The sequence below is a fragment of the Cyclopterus lumpus genome, chromosome 4 (genome assembly GCF_009769545.1).
Source record: "Cyclopterus lumpus isolate fCycLum1 chromosome 4, fCycLum1.pri, whole genome shotgun sequence".
NCBI lineage: Eukaryota > Metazoa > Chordata > Actinopteri > Perciformes > Cyclopteridae > Cyclopterus > Cyclopterus lumpus.
The window spans coordinates 13274150-13289903 of record NC_046969.1 but is presented as its reverse complement, the minus strand read 5'-3'; the positions used below and the strand labels follow the sequence as shown (position 1 = coordinate 13289903).

The 15754-nt window shown below is 42.2% G+C and overlaps 1 protein-coding gene across 4 annotated transcripts in view; it reads left to right on the top strand.

Annotated features, from left to right (window-relative positions):
• The window catches only part of nek7 (NIMA-related kinase 7), a 53807-nt gene that overhangs the window by 15801 nt on the left and 22252 nt on the right, over positions 1-15754 (top strand). For 2 of the 4 annotated variants that reach the window (XM_034529998.1, XM_034529997.1), the window contains 4 exons: positions 2575-2662; positions 9284-9424; positions 10215-10277; positions 13790-13900. In XM_034529998.1, the coding sequence (XP_034385889.1) occupies positions 2603-2662; positions 9284-9424; positions 10215-10277; positions 13790-13900 (375 nt within the window). In that variant the 5' untranslated portion in view covers positions 2575-2602. The remainder of the gene's footprint in view (positions 1-2574; positions 2663-9283; positions 9425-10214; positions 10278-13789; positions 13901-15754) is intronic. The other 2 variants (XM_034530000.1, XM_034530001.1) reach the window with 1 other exon arrangement.

The window sequence follows — 15754 nt, the reverse complement described above, 5'->3', positions numbered from 1 at the left end:
CGTGGGATGTGGGAGGCGAAAGAATGCCAAGGAGCTAAGATGCCCCCTGGTTATTTTGACACATAGACAGTCAGAAACACAAGACGGTTAGGGAGAGGAGTCAGGGTGCCAGTCCTAATCTAACAAAACACAAGGCTGAAGTGCAAATAATCACTACAATAGGCAGGAAGGCCGCCCGGGTGGGGGACTTGTAAAAGCCCCTGTGACACCGAAATCAACATGTCACGACACCCAGCTAGTCAGCCACCCAGTCAGCCTCTGTTCTTATTTTCACCAAGTATATCCTGGATGTTTCCAAATTCTCTTAATAGGACAAATTAAAACACAGCGACAAATATTACAGGCTGAAGAAAAAGTCCACACTTATTGTTGAGGCTGCAGTTTTCTTTTTTACTCTGATTAACATAATTATTGTGTAAGTGTTGATTGGAGGAACAATATTAAATCTATTTTTAATAATAACTTTTAAATAATTAATTAATATACTGAAATAGACCATCTTATTGGACAGGTAGCGGGCAATACCGTTTGTTACCATAACAAATAGACTTGAAATGTTAAGGTGATTGTGTGGTGCTTGGTTTGGGACACTGTGGCTGGGACACTTTGGGAAGCTGACATGCTGTCATTGATTACGAATTTATTAACATGGGTATCGTGTCATTGGTAGCCTACGTTTAGTCAACCTAACCAGCGTTAGGCCTTTACACAAGTCATGGCAACAGCTGGCTTTGAAAAATTACTTTTCTTTAGTGTGTTTATTAAATAAATAAAAAAGAACCAGGAACAGGCATTTAACAGTGTATTTCCAGTTTGCCTTTCCCCCCCAGCAGTGGGGACTTTTAAATCTTTAAAAAAAAAATTTTTTTTTACATTTGATTTGATTTGAACTTGTTTGAAACAAGCTTTTAATGTAAATTTCAGAAAACAATATTCCGCATATAGTCAATGTAATCCCAGGAGTAAAAGTGTTGTGCAAACAGTTATTTCCATGAGCTTCAAAGCTCACATGAAGGCCAGTGAGCCCCCGGAAAGAAAAGCTGAACCAATAAAAAAAAAATAAAGCCAGCCACAGTGCAAAATACTTGCACGCTCACACGCATACACATACTTTCTTACATGCACATATTAAAGACCCCCAACACGCACACAAACATGCACTTAAAGTGGCATGCATATATATATATATATATATATATATATATATATATATATATATATATATATATACTCTGCATATTGCAGATGTCTAATTAGCATTATTAACCTTTAGTGAATGGGACTGACAACATCAGGGGACAGACAGCTCCTTGGTGCAATTCTGCTCTCCATTGTGCCAGGGGATTTTTAATTGGCCGGGAAGGTTTGAGGCGACAGAGACGGTTAGTAATACACAAATGACAGACTGACAGATCTGCAGACAGACGGCCTTCGCTCTAGTGGAAAACATGCAAATGTCCCACTGTGAAGTGTGTTGCGAGCTTTGTTTAAAACTCTAATGTGTTTTTGTCCATTTGTGTTTGCATGCATGTACAGTATCCATGTAAATAAGACATTGCAAGAGATAGTGGCAGTATCGTTAAACCCAAACCCCAAATCTGTATTGGTAGATAAAGCCCATGCAAAGCTAGAACATTGTTCATCTGCCTCTGTCGATTGCTTCTGCTCGTTAATGTTTTCAACTAGCGTATGTGCAAATGCATGTGCATCACAGCAAGTATATGTCACACATGGCCGTAGCTTTATTTTGTGTCTTGAATCCATGCAAACACCTCACCCAACATATGCGTTTACTTGTGGATAACATATGGTTGCATATGTAAATTATGATTAAATTGGTGTTAATTTTCAGGCTATGTAGCCATGATATGTGCATTAGAGTGTGCACGGGAAGTGATCCTACTGTAGAGCATCTGTCAAAATGCGTTCTTCCCACATGCATAAGCTGAGTGGACACTCTGGAATCACAAGCTAATTGCGTGTGTGAATTTTACGTTTGGAATCATACATCTCAAGATTTACTATTAACTATTAAATCAGGTTTCATATTGTTTGTTGTACGTGTGGGGAAAAGCTAAGCAACTGGTTGTGGAGTATCTTATGCAATTATCTTGCTTCTAGGCTACATGCCAGAACATGCAATTAGACAGCACCGTGGCATACGCCCATACCCAACACACTCACCTCTGTGACCTATATTTTTTCAGAAAACAGAAAATGAAGTGGAACTTCGTAAATGCTGGTATAATCAGTAATTCACATGAAAGGTTCCTTGGCGGAATGCCAAGGATATACAGCGTGGCATTATCTCTGCTTTGTTCAGATTAATATCGCAGCCTGCTTTTGCTCTGCCATGCGGCAACTTGAGAGCGACCAAGACAAGAGTGTCAAATCCACAGGCATGACGTGAGATCCAGTTCAGCTGAAACTGGACACCCTCGCTCCAACCAGCACTCAATAGTTTAGTGCTGAACAACAGAGAGCAGTTGTCCAGTTGATTGAGGTCATGAATTTTCTGTAGTTTTTAAAGGTTGGCTAACCAGGAGTTCTATTTCGTGTGTTTGTTTTTCTCAGAGGTGTAAAGGATAGAGCTCCTAACACCATGGATATGGACACGCAGCCACAAGGACAGCAAGCAGCCGTTCCAATCTTCCAACCCCAGGTAGACGCACACACATGAACAAGAGCAAAACTGCTAACTGGGGTTGTGAAGTAGGATGACATACTGTTGGCTGCGTAGCTTTTAATATGAGTCCTAAATCTCTGGTTGTTTTGGGCCATTATGAGCAAATCGATGAGCAGGTCTCGTATACGGCAGTGTTAGATCAACAATGTGAGGACGTATCTGGATATTTAATTCACAATCAGGTCAAATTATTTATACAGAGTTTCTACATTTTTAGAAAATGCACTTGATTATGACTGATGTGAAATTGCATACACCATGATATAAAGTCTTTTATCCATATGGTCGTTCCCTGTTGCTAAGGGTTTCTATTTCAGTAAATAATACATTTTATTCATGGGTCATAGTATCATTTAGTGAGTGATTTTGTTAAATTGAATAAGAATTGTGGCATTACAAATAGTTTCCCTATTGACAATATATTGACAGGGGGAACATCTTTGCTTTAAAATGATATAATCCACTCATTCATTCATTGCAAGCATAGTATCCCTCTTTCACATTTTGAACTCTAAATACCCTTTTTATTTTCTTGCGTCAATCAAGTTGTTCCTTACAGTCCGAGCATCCTCCAGAACGCTGTAGCCTGTGTGTGAGATAGACAGCAGTGGATGAATGTTGAGTTGTTTCTATTGATCAGAGATCTGGAGGCAGGCGGAGCCTGGCCTCCCTGCATGCCTCTCTGGGTTCGATACAACTCAGGTTTGCTCTGTGCAGATCTGGTCACTGTTGGATTTTAATACCACCCTCCAACTTGATTTCTTTCCAGAAGGATGTTTCTGCCTCCATATCTATTGAATATGCTTTAAACAAAGAGGATCATCCATATGCCCTAGAGTACATTTTTTTTGAGAAAGAAACAACACTAAAAATAGGCCTCGCAGTTGTTGTTTTTCTTGTGTATGCAAGGGCACTGCAACATTAACACTGGAATTGCCAAGGGGGTTAATTTATTCTTAGATTTGTAATTGCAAAATTAAGGATAATTGGGTTGCACACAGAAGAAAGTCAGATAAAAGCTCTAATGATTAATTTCACTTAGTCAACACCCCCCACGCATACACACACACACACACACACACACACACACACACACTGATCTCTCAGCAGTTGATTGTGTTTTATGGTTCAGGCTTAATGATTTTTCAGTCTATTTCTAGCAGTTTATGTCTGTGTTAATTCATCTGTTCCAATTTTTGTGCTTAACACAGTAAAGTTTCTCTGTTGCGTCATGTTTTTTTACTCTCACAGAAGATGTCTGAACTGATTTCACATTTAGAGGGAAGTGGAGAGAAAGAGTCAGTTAGAGTATGTAGATGACTGTCTAAGCAGCATCCAGATGGGTGTCTTTCAACAAGTCCTGTATCTGTTTCACACTTTCCCAAGGTTCAGTCTGCTCGGCAGCACGGGGGGGGGGAGGACCACCAGCCTCCTCCTGAAGAAATCTGAATTGTATATGTGATGAAGGATATTCTGTATCGCTTGCAATATCATTTCTCTTGGTCCCGGAGGTATGATGCATATGCATTAGGTAAACGAGATGAGCTGGTAAGATGTGCATTTTTAATGGTGCATTTGCTCTTTGAGTGAGTGAGAGGGTTGGTGAGGAGGCCCCCTCAGATCAGATTTTGATCGTCACTGCAGAGTTTGACAGACACGGATCCGTCTGTAAGTGCTGAGACAAGGCGGTGCAGTTGTGGAGCAGATTGAGAGGAGAGGAAAGAAAATCACCTTTGGGGTGAATCCTGTCGGTCGGCTGAAGATGAATATTGCATGGTGCCGTGCTCAAGGGGGCTGGTTGGTTTGGGAGTGGGCCCCACTGCCCGCCAGTTGCTGTCTCTGCCTCTCCTTGTATTCCTCCCTTTCTCTCTTGTAGACTACGTCCATTGTAATCCCGCAAATATGATAAACTTTAAATGTGAAAACAATTTGTGTCACACATAATTCAGCACATAAACTGTGCATGCACTGATAAAGTGCATGGTCACGATCACACAAGATTCTGTGACAGCAGATGTCAACGGCATTAAAAAAAAAAACGTTGACATGAATGTTGTATCTTTATTTCAAAGTTTGCAACATGGTGCGAAAGTTCTTAATTACTGAGTGGGGACACAAATCCTTGGCAAAAAAAAAATGTCAATCTACTTTGTGATTCACTTCTTCCTTTTCAGTTTTGGAGGGAAAAAAAAGAGACGAAATGCTTCCATACATTATCTTTCAAGCCAGGGGGTGCCGGTCAGATCGTATCCATATTCAGTTGCTCAAGCTCAGCCGTCCCTCCCCAAAACTCTGCCAATATTTAGCCTAGCTTAGAATGTAAACAAGTTGCACGTGTATTACATCTGTTGCGTTCAGGGTCAGCCGTAAGGTATGGACACTCCAGAATTGTTGCAGGTGATCATAACGTTGATAATTGAGTTTAAAATGTATGATTATTGAGTTTTCTGCATCGAGTCATAATTTTTCATCAATTTTCTTTACCCCACCACCCTTAATTGGCCTGGTCATTTCCTTCTTTTCTCTCCTCTTTTCTTTTTCTTTTTCTACTGTTGGCTCATCTAATTTCCCCATCAACACAAAAATACATAGCTACATTCTGGAATTTAAATTGGTTGTAAAGCTTTGTTTTTGAGGTTGCTCAGTGTGCCAAGATGCAGAGATCAATTTGTGAATTTGGCCGGTTTAGTGTGGATGTGCCCTGAGTTTCTCTCTCTCGGTTACTGCATCCCTCTCAGTCTCTCTCCATGGGAGACAGCACCTCACTTCCACCGCTGGCCTTCCTGTGGCAGCCGTTGGCGCTGCTGGGCTGTCACATCACACCCTCGCCCCTCTGCTGCTTGTCTCCCCCCCTCCCCCCTCTCACTCTGTCTCCCTCTCCCTGTCTTCCGCATTCCTTCTTCCACTCTCCATGTGTCTTGTCAGTTGTGTTTGGCAATGGTGTCATTATTGGGCAGCCCGTATCACACTTCCTTCGATGAGCTGTCTGTTCTCTCTCTCTCTCTTTTCTCTCTCTCTCTCTCTCTCTCTCTCTCTCTCTCTCTCTCTCTCTCTCTCTCTCTCTCTCTCTCGCTCTCGCTCTCGCTCTCGCTCTCTCTCTCTCTCGCTCTCTCTCGCTCTCTCTCGCTCTCTTTTACTCTTTCTCTTTCAATCCCCCTGCTAGTGAGTAGCCCATGGCGGTTGTGTGTCACCTTTATACCCTAGACACACTGTCCCTCACAGAAATTACCCATAATGCCTTGCATGGCTGCCACTTATCTCCATCCCCTGCAGCTTGTCCCCATCACCAACCAGAATGATGTGAGTGAAAAGAGTAAGCACACCACAGAAATGTAAGTCAAGAAAACATGAAAGTCTGTATTATGAAGCTCCGAATTTAGTAAGAGACTGTAAAAAACAAATTGTGTAACTAACTTTGTCTAGGCCTGTATTTATAGTACTGTAGGTAGTGATCATTTCTGACCCTGTATTGTATTTACCAACTTTTCATTGACTAAATGATATATTGTCCAGTGGTAGAGGATTTGTGTTCCTCTTTTTGCCTTAGCATTGATATATGAGATGAGTTTTGCGGTAGATATATATATATATAATTAAATAAAAGAAGCAATTAATTGATTTAAGGTAAATATGCCAAAGACTGAATCAAATTTGTACCCTTGGCAGCATTTGAAACCCATTTAGATGAACAAGAAACACTGTTCTACTGAAAGGTCCACTAGGCAATTCTTCATCTTTGGGTTATCTCCACCATCATAGGTAACCTACACGCGGACAATCGATTCTTACAAGCAGGTTTGTTCAGTCATTCAGGGTCATTCCTCTGTGACTTCCCCTTATTTGTGTGTGTGTGTTTGTTGGGCCCTTGTGTTTCAGCTGGGAGCTCCTGATTATGTGACACCCGTGTGCGGCGGATGAGACGGCCTGTCACTCAGCTTTGGCCTGGCTGCCCTTTGAAGGCCAGGCCAGGGGGCGAAGAGGTGCCGCAAATGGCCTGTGAAGTTTACATACACTGCCCACTGCTAAACAGATTAGCTCTAATGAAGTGTCTAATGCCGGGGCCGCTGGCTGACATAATCCTGCCTGGCAGCTCGGCCCCTTGGCTGCCAAAAAAGCCGCCCTCCCTCCAGCCCTGTCTTCCGCCCTCGCACGGCCTCTGCTGCCACCCAGGGCGACTCCATACAGGGAGGTGCCCACTGTTAATCATGCCGGACAGTGTGCGATCTGACATGCAAATGTAGGTCATTGCATATGTAAATGTGTGATTAGGGGGCTGGCATGCCAGGACACATTAGCAAGACTGTGCTCTCAGCAGGCGGTTGTCACAGCGCTTTAGAGGCTCATGCTAACATTTGTCAAGCTACCACGCAGCTACTGAAAGCAATGCCCTCTTGTCCTCTCTCGCTCTGAATCTATACCATTCAAACTGTCCATCCTTGCACAAATGCATCCGTCACTCTTATGACATGTCATTGCACAATATGGCCACACTTTCAATGTGAAGGTGTGTAGGTTTGCATTATGCCTCTCCTCTATGTACGTTTATTTTGTATGTAAAGTCCACACTGGGACAATATATAACTATTGTTAAAACATTCATTGGTAGCCGTTATACAGTGTGTTGCGGAGCAGTGTGTCACGCTCTCTGTCACAGTGACTCTCAGAGAGCTTTGGATGATGGTGGTGTGATGCTGAAAAATGCACACACCTCGACAGTGTTACGTGTTAATTGAACAGGGCATCTAATTGGCTCACGCCTCTTCCTTTGGCTGTCATCTTTAAACTTTAAAAGTCCCAGCCTTATAGCTTTTATGCACAATCCTGTTTGGAGTTGTGCTTCCCTTTACTGTCAATGTATGTGTGTGTCTTTGTATTTGTCAATACAGATGTGGGTTAATCTTTGCTACATACTATTCAGTCATTGGGTTGGTGTTGTCAGCATGCAGACAATTTAATGAGTGGTGACAGCACTCCACTTGTTGTCAACTTTAAATATACAGCCTTTCGCTCTGTTAAATACATTATAAGGCTTAACCTTTTTTGGCTTAAGGCTTTTGTTGACCACTAATGACGAAACAATTTGTTGATTTAGTCAACCGTGAGAAAAAAAAACATTCACTGGTTCCAACAGCTCAAATGTAAGCATTGTGAATTGATTATTTTGGGGTTAACAATGTTACCATGGGCATTTGAAATTGTGATGGTCAATTTCACAATGTTTCTGACATTTTACAGACTAAATTATTATTATTTTTTTAAATTAAAAAACGGTCCAATTTTTCAGTTGTAATCATTATTGCTGCACCTCGAACCTTTTCAGTACTTTGTTTCGGTTTAATTGTAAATGTTTCCTTGAATCTCATCGTCGTCCTTGGTGAGACCAGGCCCCTGAGGGAATCCTGTATGGCCTCTGGTCCACATGTAACTCTGTCAAACGGCTTCACTTACGTTTTGCAGTTTGACAGAGTTAGTGTGATGACACTCCTAGTGTGTTTTAGTCTCCCCCAAGAGACACATACACATACCCCCTTTTTGTCTTCTTTCCTCTGTCCCAAGTCGCTTGCCCCTGAGCTGCTCCCACGGCCACATTGGCAGAAGTGCTGGTGACATGTGGTATTCTGATATCTGTCACCTTCTGTTTGCTCCCGCTGACGCCTTGTACAAGTTTACCAAAAACGCTGCAAAGGTCACGCAGCCTGCTCTGTGCTTTTTTTTTTTTTTTTTTTTTTCACACATCATATCCGAGGGGCTTATTCTGGTTTATTTTAGTGTTTAATTGTGGAAGGTGAGTGTTTCAGCCTGCAAAGCCAATCGTGTGGCGAAGGAGAGGCGAGGAGTCTTGTAGTCTGTGGCCCAGTGCCAGACTGTCAGTGATATAACTTGGCAGACAAAGGATAGACGAGGATTCCTGTGAACTATAACACGAGTTAAATGGAATGATTTGATGTCTGTATTTATGTAATAGGATATTTTATTTTTCCATGTTAGGAAATATTATTTTCACCTCTTCTTCAGGGAGCTCAAACTGTTGTTTTAGCAACAAAACAGTACCAATGAAGGGTGATTCACTTCCCGGCCTAGCAGATTTAAGGTACAATTACAACGGCTTCCAAGAATACCAGCCTCTCTGCAGCCTGTTCAAAGTTTCAAACTTCTTGGTGCTCTTTGTGATAACAGAAAATAAGGACGTTCCTCCATCAATATGCTTTGGTTAGGTGATACAGTTCTGCAGTTAAGTGAGTGCATATTCCACAAGACCTCTCACAGCTTGACATGTCAGCCTCATACCAGTCAAATCATCTGAAGCCGAGAACAGCCTCTCAGCAAAACACACTACAGAAGCTGAGGCCTCACCACAGTTTTACCTACATCTTTGGCCCTCATCTTTTCCTCTGAAGATAAAATGGAGATGGTTGCACTTCAATGGCAAATACATCCACAAAATGTCTGTATATCATTCATCATTTCATTAGTGTTTCCCTTGCGTGTGCATACGCTGTTTGAAAAAGCACATGTGTGTTCACAAATGCTTACAAAGCTGTTTATTATTATTATTATTATTATTATTATTATTATTATTATTATTATTATTATCAGAAACCACTGCAACCAGACATGGGCCACAACTCCCTGGCAAACTTCCAGATTGAGAAGAAAATTGGACGTGGCCAGTTCAGTGAGGTGTACAGGGCGAGGTACCTGTTGGACAACACCGCAGTGGCCCTGAAGAAAGTTCAGGTAAGACACAGTAACACATCACTTTGGATACCAAGTGCAGCCAATACTATTCTTATCTCTTCCTTTGACATTTCACGAGGCCAACACAAACTGCCAAATATGCTCACACTTACTGGCAATTATCATCCCTCACCTCATCTCACCTGCATGCTGTACATTCTACTGTAATACAAGTCATGAATACACACAGTGGTATTCTTGATACACAAACACAACTTGATAAACTCAAGAAAGCATGGTAACTCATGGTAAAATATATTGCATGTCAGTGTGCTGAAAAATTCAAGAAAATGGTAACAGATTCTATTTTTCTATGAAACAATAGACCACTCAGACAGCATAGATGTTAGTTATTTTTATTTTTTGAAAGGCAACATGACCAACATGAAATCACAACATGACCCAGTTCTCTTGAATATGCACACACAGTTTCATACACATACATTCAGTATTCACTGACTTTTACACACACACACACACACACACACACACACACACACGCACACCAAGAGTATGTACTGTACTGGTTAAAGCATGTGCACACATATACACACCTTACACAAGGATTTGTGTGTGTTGCTCAGATGTGAAACACCTGTAGTCACTCCAACGGCACCCTCTAGATAACAGCAACCATGTTTTCTGTTTAGTGTTTTTTTCCCTATTTTCTACCCATCTCTCCATCTTACATTTTTTGAATATGCCATAACATCCCTCTCTGCCCTCTCTCTCTCTCTTTCTCTCTCTCTCTCTTTCTCTCTCTCTCTCTCCCCTTTTGATCTCTTGATAGATATTCGACTTGATGGATGCCAAAGCTCGGCAAGATTGCATCAAAGAAATAGATCTCCTTAAGGTAAAGAACCAGAGAGGAGGGAGACAGCGTCATGCGCTGCGCTCTGTTCTCTTAAGGTGCCTCAGCTGAGACCTTCCACCACAGGAAAACAATTGATCTGCACCAGACGGCTTGGATTTGTGTGTCGATGTGTGGGCACATGCACGTGTGTGCGCGCTTCCTTACATGGTTATACTGCAGAGGGGTGTTTGAGAATGTGAATGAGTTTGTGAGTATTACTGTGTGTGTGTGTGTGTGTGTGCGTGCGCAGGGGTGCACCAGTGTAACATCCCCTAGGCTCACATTGACTCTTTTTTTAAATGCTTTTTTTGTATCTTTTTGTAATGTTTAGAGCTGGGCAACAGTGCATCATCATGGACATTTGGCAGTCTCCCTCATGAGTCTCTTGATGTTTTACCTCCCTCCTTTCCTAATCTTGCTTTATTTATTTATTCCAATGAAGTGGTTTCATTTATCAAACTACCTTTAAAATGTGTCAGCTGAGTTTCTCTCAAATACTAATGAACAAACTAATGACAGCTTCAATATTTCCCCCTGTCTGCCAGATCCTAGATGTGTGTCAAAGTTGTGTGTGTGTTTTTGGTTTGATGGTGTGCATGTCTGTGTTCCTGGTAGCGTTTCCCTCCATATATGAAGCCTTTCTCCACATTCTTGTGCACCACAGGCAGTTTGTGCACATACACACATGCTCACACGTACACATTAGGGAAGAAAACAAAACCAATTAGTTTGTACCACTCAAACACATCACTGAAGCTCCCGAGGCTCGTTGGGCCAATCAAAGACAACAATACTCAGATGCAGGCGAGGCCCTGTAGAGAGCTGTAATCTGAGTAGCAGATCATTGACTTGATGGCACGAGACAACAGGGTTTGCCTGAATCTGTATCTCTGACCTCCTAAAAGGGGTCCTGGTTGGGTTGAATGTCACTCTGCCAGGTGACTGTTTCTCATTTCCTTTATTTCCTTCTCATTATATGGACCCTCTTCCTCTGTGTCCTTCCCCTTCTGCTTACTCCTATTTATTATGTCTTATTCACCCTGTTGCTATGTCGTTCCATCTATACCTTTTCTCTCCTTGCTCGCCGTTTCTCAGAGCTTTTTGTTCCCTTTCTTTCATCCTGTAAGCTGATTGCTAGTGAAGATGGAAGTTATGCCCGACCCTGTGCTGCCCAGCCAGCCTGATGATAAAGGGCTGAGTGTGAGAGAGAGACAGACCCTCTGCCTTATCCCCACTAGACAGGCCAGCAAGACACACGGCCAAATCAGAATAATGAGAAGCACACTGGCATGAAGCGACTGGAATGACACACATCCTGGCACATGATCACACACACACACACACACGCGTATACATACACATACACATACACATCCACATATACATACACATACACACACGCACACGCACACATACACATACACATACACATACACACACACACACACACACACACACACACAGTCATGGCATTTCAACAGTCTGCTTATTTGTTTGTTTGTCTGTCTGTGTTTATGTCTACTCGTTCATCTGTATTTTCCTGTTCTGGCATGATGATTTCAACTCTGGAGAATCTCACTTCTCACTCTGCCCTTTTGTTTAAATCCACACTTTTATGCCTCCGTAAGAATGTGTTGTGTGAGCGTCCATGTCTGGGTTCTACACACACACACACACACACACACACACACACACACACACACACACACACACACACACACACACACACTAATCTTTAGGTCTCTTTATTTTGCAAATTTTGTAGAAATTTTTCTTTTCATAGTTTGCCTTCAGATGGACAAACAACCCAACATTGCATGTCTACTAATTTTCTTGTTCAGTTTATTGCCAAATATCAATGTGGCATTCATTTATTCTGATGATGGACATTAAAAGCTGTTTTTAATTCATCCTTCTCAACTGAACAAAAAGAAAATTGTTTTTAATATTGTTATTCATATTCCTACCAGCTGCTTTCCTCCGAGCGTGTAATTCTGTTTATAAATACACTCTAACCTAATTCATTATCATGGTTAATTTTGTACCATCAGATTGAATTAGTTAGTATCTTGTTCTTCTTTGGAACACATCACCAGCTCACCAAATATATCACATTGAGTCTTGCATGATTAAGTAATTACACACACTGGTGGGTCTCAGCGAGCATGTGTAATTACATAATCATGCTAGACTGTGTGTGATATTTACCAATGAATGATTGTTGTATTGCATCCATCATTTACATAAACATCTGCATGTGAACTTCTCTCTGTATCTTCCGCTTGAGGTTCAAGTTGTGGAAGAGGAGTGGGTTGAGAGGGGGGGGGACTGTAACAGCCACTCCCTGGCTGTGTTACAGTCTGGAGCCGTGCTGACCTGCCACTCTGAGCCAAAAATACATCTGGCAAGAGAGGACAAGGGAGGGACAAGGAAAGATGGAGACATGAGGAAGGGGACTGTGGAGGGATGCAGAGACGGAGTGGAGAGTGGAGTGTTGCCTAGTGCACTGTACTGTGCGCTCCTTTTCCCTTTTCTTGGCATCATCCGGAGCATGAACATTTCTTTAATCACAGCAGAGAAAGCGGAGCCGAGTGGAGGACGTGTGTCACACTGCTCTGTCTGCTCACATCACCCCCCCTCCCCCCTCCATTGCATGTCTCCAGCTCTCAACATATCACCATCTCCCTTTTCCCTCCGCCCTTTCTCCAACTCTGCTCACCCATAGGCTGTCTATAAGAAGTGCTCACCTTATTACTCTCATGCTCTTTTCTTTCCCTTGCTCACCTTTGTTCTCTTTCCCTACCTCTTCAACCTGCACTGTCTCCATCATTCTTTTGCTTGTCTGTGTCACTGTGTCATTTGTTTCTTTCCCTTCATTGCCCCTCTCTCCCTCCCTCTTTTCTCTTCTTGCTCTGGATGGATAGATACTTTTTGTTTACTACAGGGAATGCTGTTCCTGCCTTATTGACCAACCAACAGGAAGGAATCTCAGCCAGAGATGAGCCTGGGATGCTTGTTTTTCTGACTGCCAGCCATGTCAGCCTGTCAGGCGTGTGCGTGTGTGTGTGTGTGTGTGTGTGTGTGCGCGCGTGTTTGTTTCACACATGGGTTGTTGTCATCACAGACTGAGGGGTTGTTTTTGACATGTCACCCAGCTTTGTCACAGTGGAGGACAAAACCGTCTCATTAGGTCCACCCTTACAAAATAGGTCTTCAAAATATGTATACAACTGTTTTGTTTTAATTGGTGGTGAAAGAACAGTGGAATGCACAACCTCTGACATGACATGAACCTCTGTTTTTTTTTTTTATTAGCTGATGGGATTGTTTGATATGAATTGTTTATTAAGTCTGCAAAAAGATGCTACTGTCTATAACTTCAACAATGAATGTTTCACTCTTGGATTAGGTAGTGTGACCATGGAAGCCCTTAAAGTGACAAGTGTCACCAACATGTCTTTTGATCGCTTTTTCTTTCTTTCTCCATGACATGTCATTTCTTTTCTCCATAGCAATTGAACCACCCAAACGTGATAAAGTACCATGCGTCTTTCATTGAGGACAATGAGCTGAATATAGTCCTGGAGCTAGCCGATGCAGGGGACCTCTCACGTATGATCAAGGTAAGGAACTCTCTACATCAACAAACCCAGTAGCTAGCTCTTGACCCGACTGCTGTGTGGTCATAATATACTACAAGCAACACTCAACCACAAGAGCAATGCAAGATACGGACTCAACTGAGTTTCTTTATCACATAAACCAAAAATCCATGTTGTTAAAAGGGGAAATTCTGGTATATCTAATATCTGACAGAATAATCAGTTCAACACCATATCACACATTTGGTGTCTAAAGGAATGCCAGCATGGAAGCAACAAACTGCTGACGTGGGCTTTAATAACTGAAGGAATGGTGGCAGGAAGTCTGTGGTTTGTGGTTGTTAACGGCTTTTCACTACCTGGACACTGAGTCAATCTGAATCATCCATTCCTTACTGGATCCAAAAACCAACTAATATAATGCCTCCTGCAAGCTCTTTAATCCCAGCACTGTGTGGACTGAGAAGGAAGTTGTTAAGAATCGGGCGATGAGTAATGGTCATAAAGTTTCAGCATGTGTTGTATGTAGAACGAATACTCAGCATACTTTATCTGCCTTTTAATTAAACTAGAGAATAATTTCCATAAAAGCTGTCATCAGCTTTTCATCTTGGCTCGATCTACCTCCGATAAGACATGTAATAATTTCTCTGGTCCTAAATAATCAGAGTCAACATGTATGCAATTGTATATTCGAATTGAGTACATAATGAGTGACTTTGAGCCACATGAAAGTTTTGAGTTGACCATGTCTTACAGCTAAATCAATAATGTTTTTTTCTGGAGGGATGTTATTGTAATTGGAGCGGAAGGAACATGCTTGTTCAAAAGTGGCTCACCCTGTTGTTCATCTTTGAGTTGGACAAAACCCCTAGTTATTATATGAACCTGCCAGTATAACACATTTGTGGTGTGCATGTAAAAAGCCCGGTCTCCTTCTACTATGCATAAATGATGCCGCAGCGTTGTATCGGCACAGCTCGACAACCTGTTTGCAGTCATAGTCAGCAGATCCACATCCGCACAGTTCAACACGGCAAATTAGGAGAGGCGAGGATTAGCGGTACAAGAGAGTGAACATGGCAGGCTCAGCACACACACTTGCACCAGTGATATATATCTGGTACACACACACACACACTGAATTCATACATATGGCATACTGTGTGTAAGCAAACAATGTGCAGACACAACCACAGAAACACACACTCACGCAGATGTTCAGAGATGCACTTTACAAAGATGTATCAAGGCAGCCTGAAGATGTAGGATTACAAACCACTGAGCGTCACTGCTATCTTAGCTAAAGCTACCAAGGATGCTGGGAGCATTCGGACTGTCAACTGTGTTATGACTACTGACAATATACAGTCACACACACAAGTACATGCCTCTACTTCTCACCATTTGTCTCCTTCACAGTTTTAAATGATTTGTGTTTATAATGTAAAAGTGGCAGTCCACAGGTGCGTGCCATGGATTAGCCCCCCCCGCCCACCTCCCCTTCAAGGCTGTAATGTGAAGTAAACACATTTGAACAGTGTACCATATGTAAAACAGAACACCCCCCCCCCCCAATGCATGAATTTAAAATGTTTTATTCTTTTTGATTTCTCGTCCTCCACGCTGCTCTCTCCCCCCCTCATTCTCTATTACTCTCTCTCTGACCATCTCAGAATTCAAATGAAATCAAATGGTCCTTGATTTGCATGCATTTACAGAATATTGCATGTGCAGTGTTTGCTGTTAAAGGCATGGAGAGGAGAAGGAGGGTGGTGGTGTTGGTGGGCGCCTATGTGCTCCCCCATTGACATCAAACACTCCTCTGATATGGAAATAGGAGGGCAAGGGAAGAATGGTTCCTCACTCAAGCTT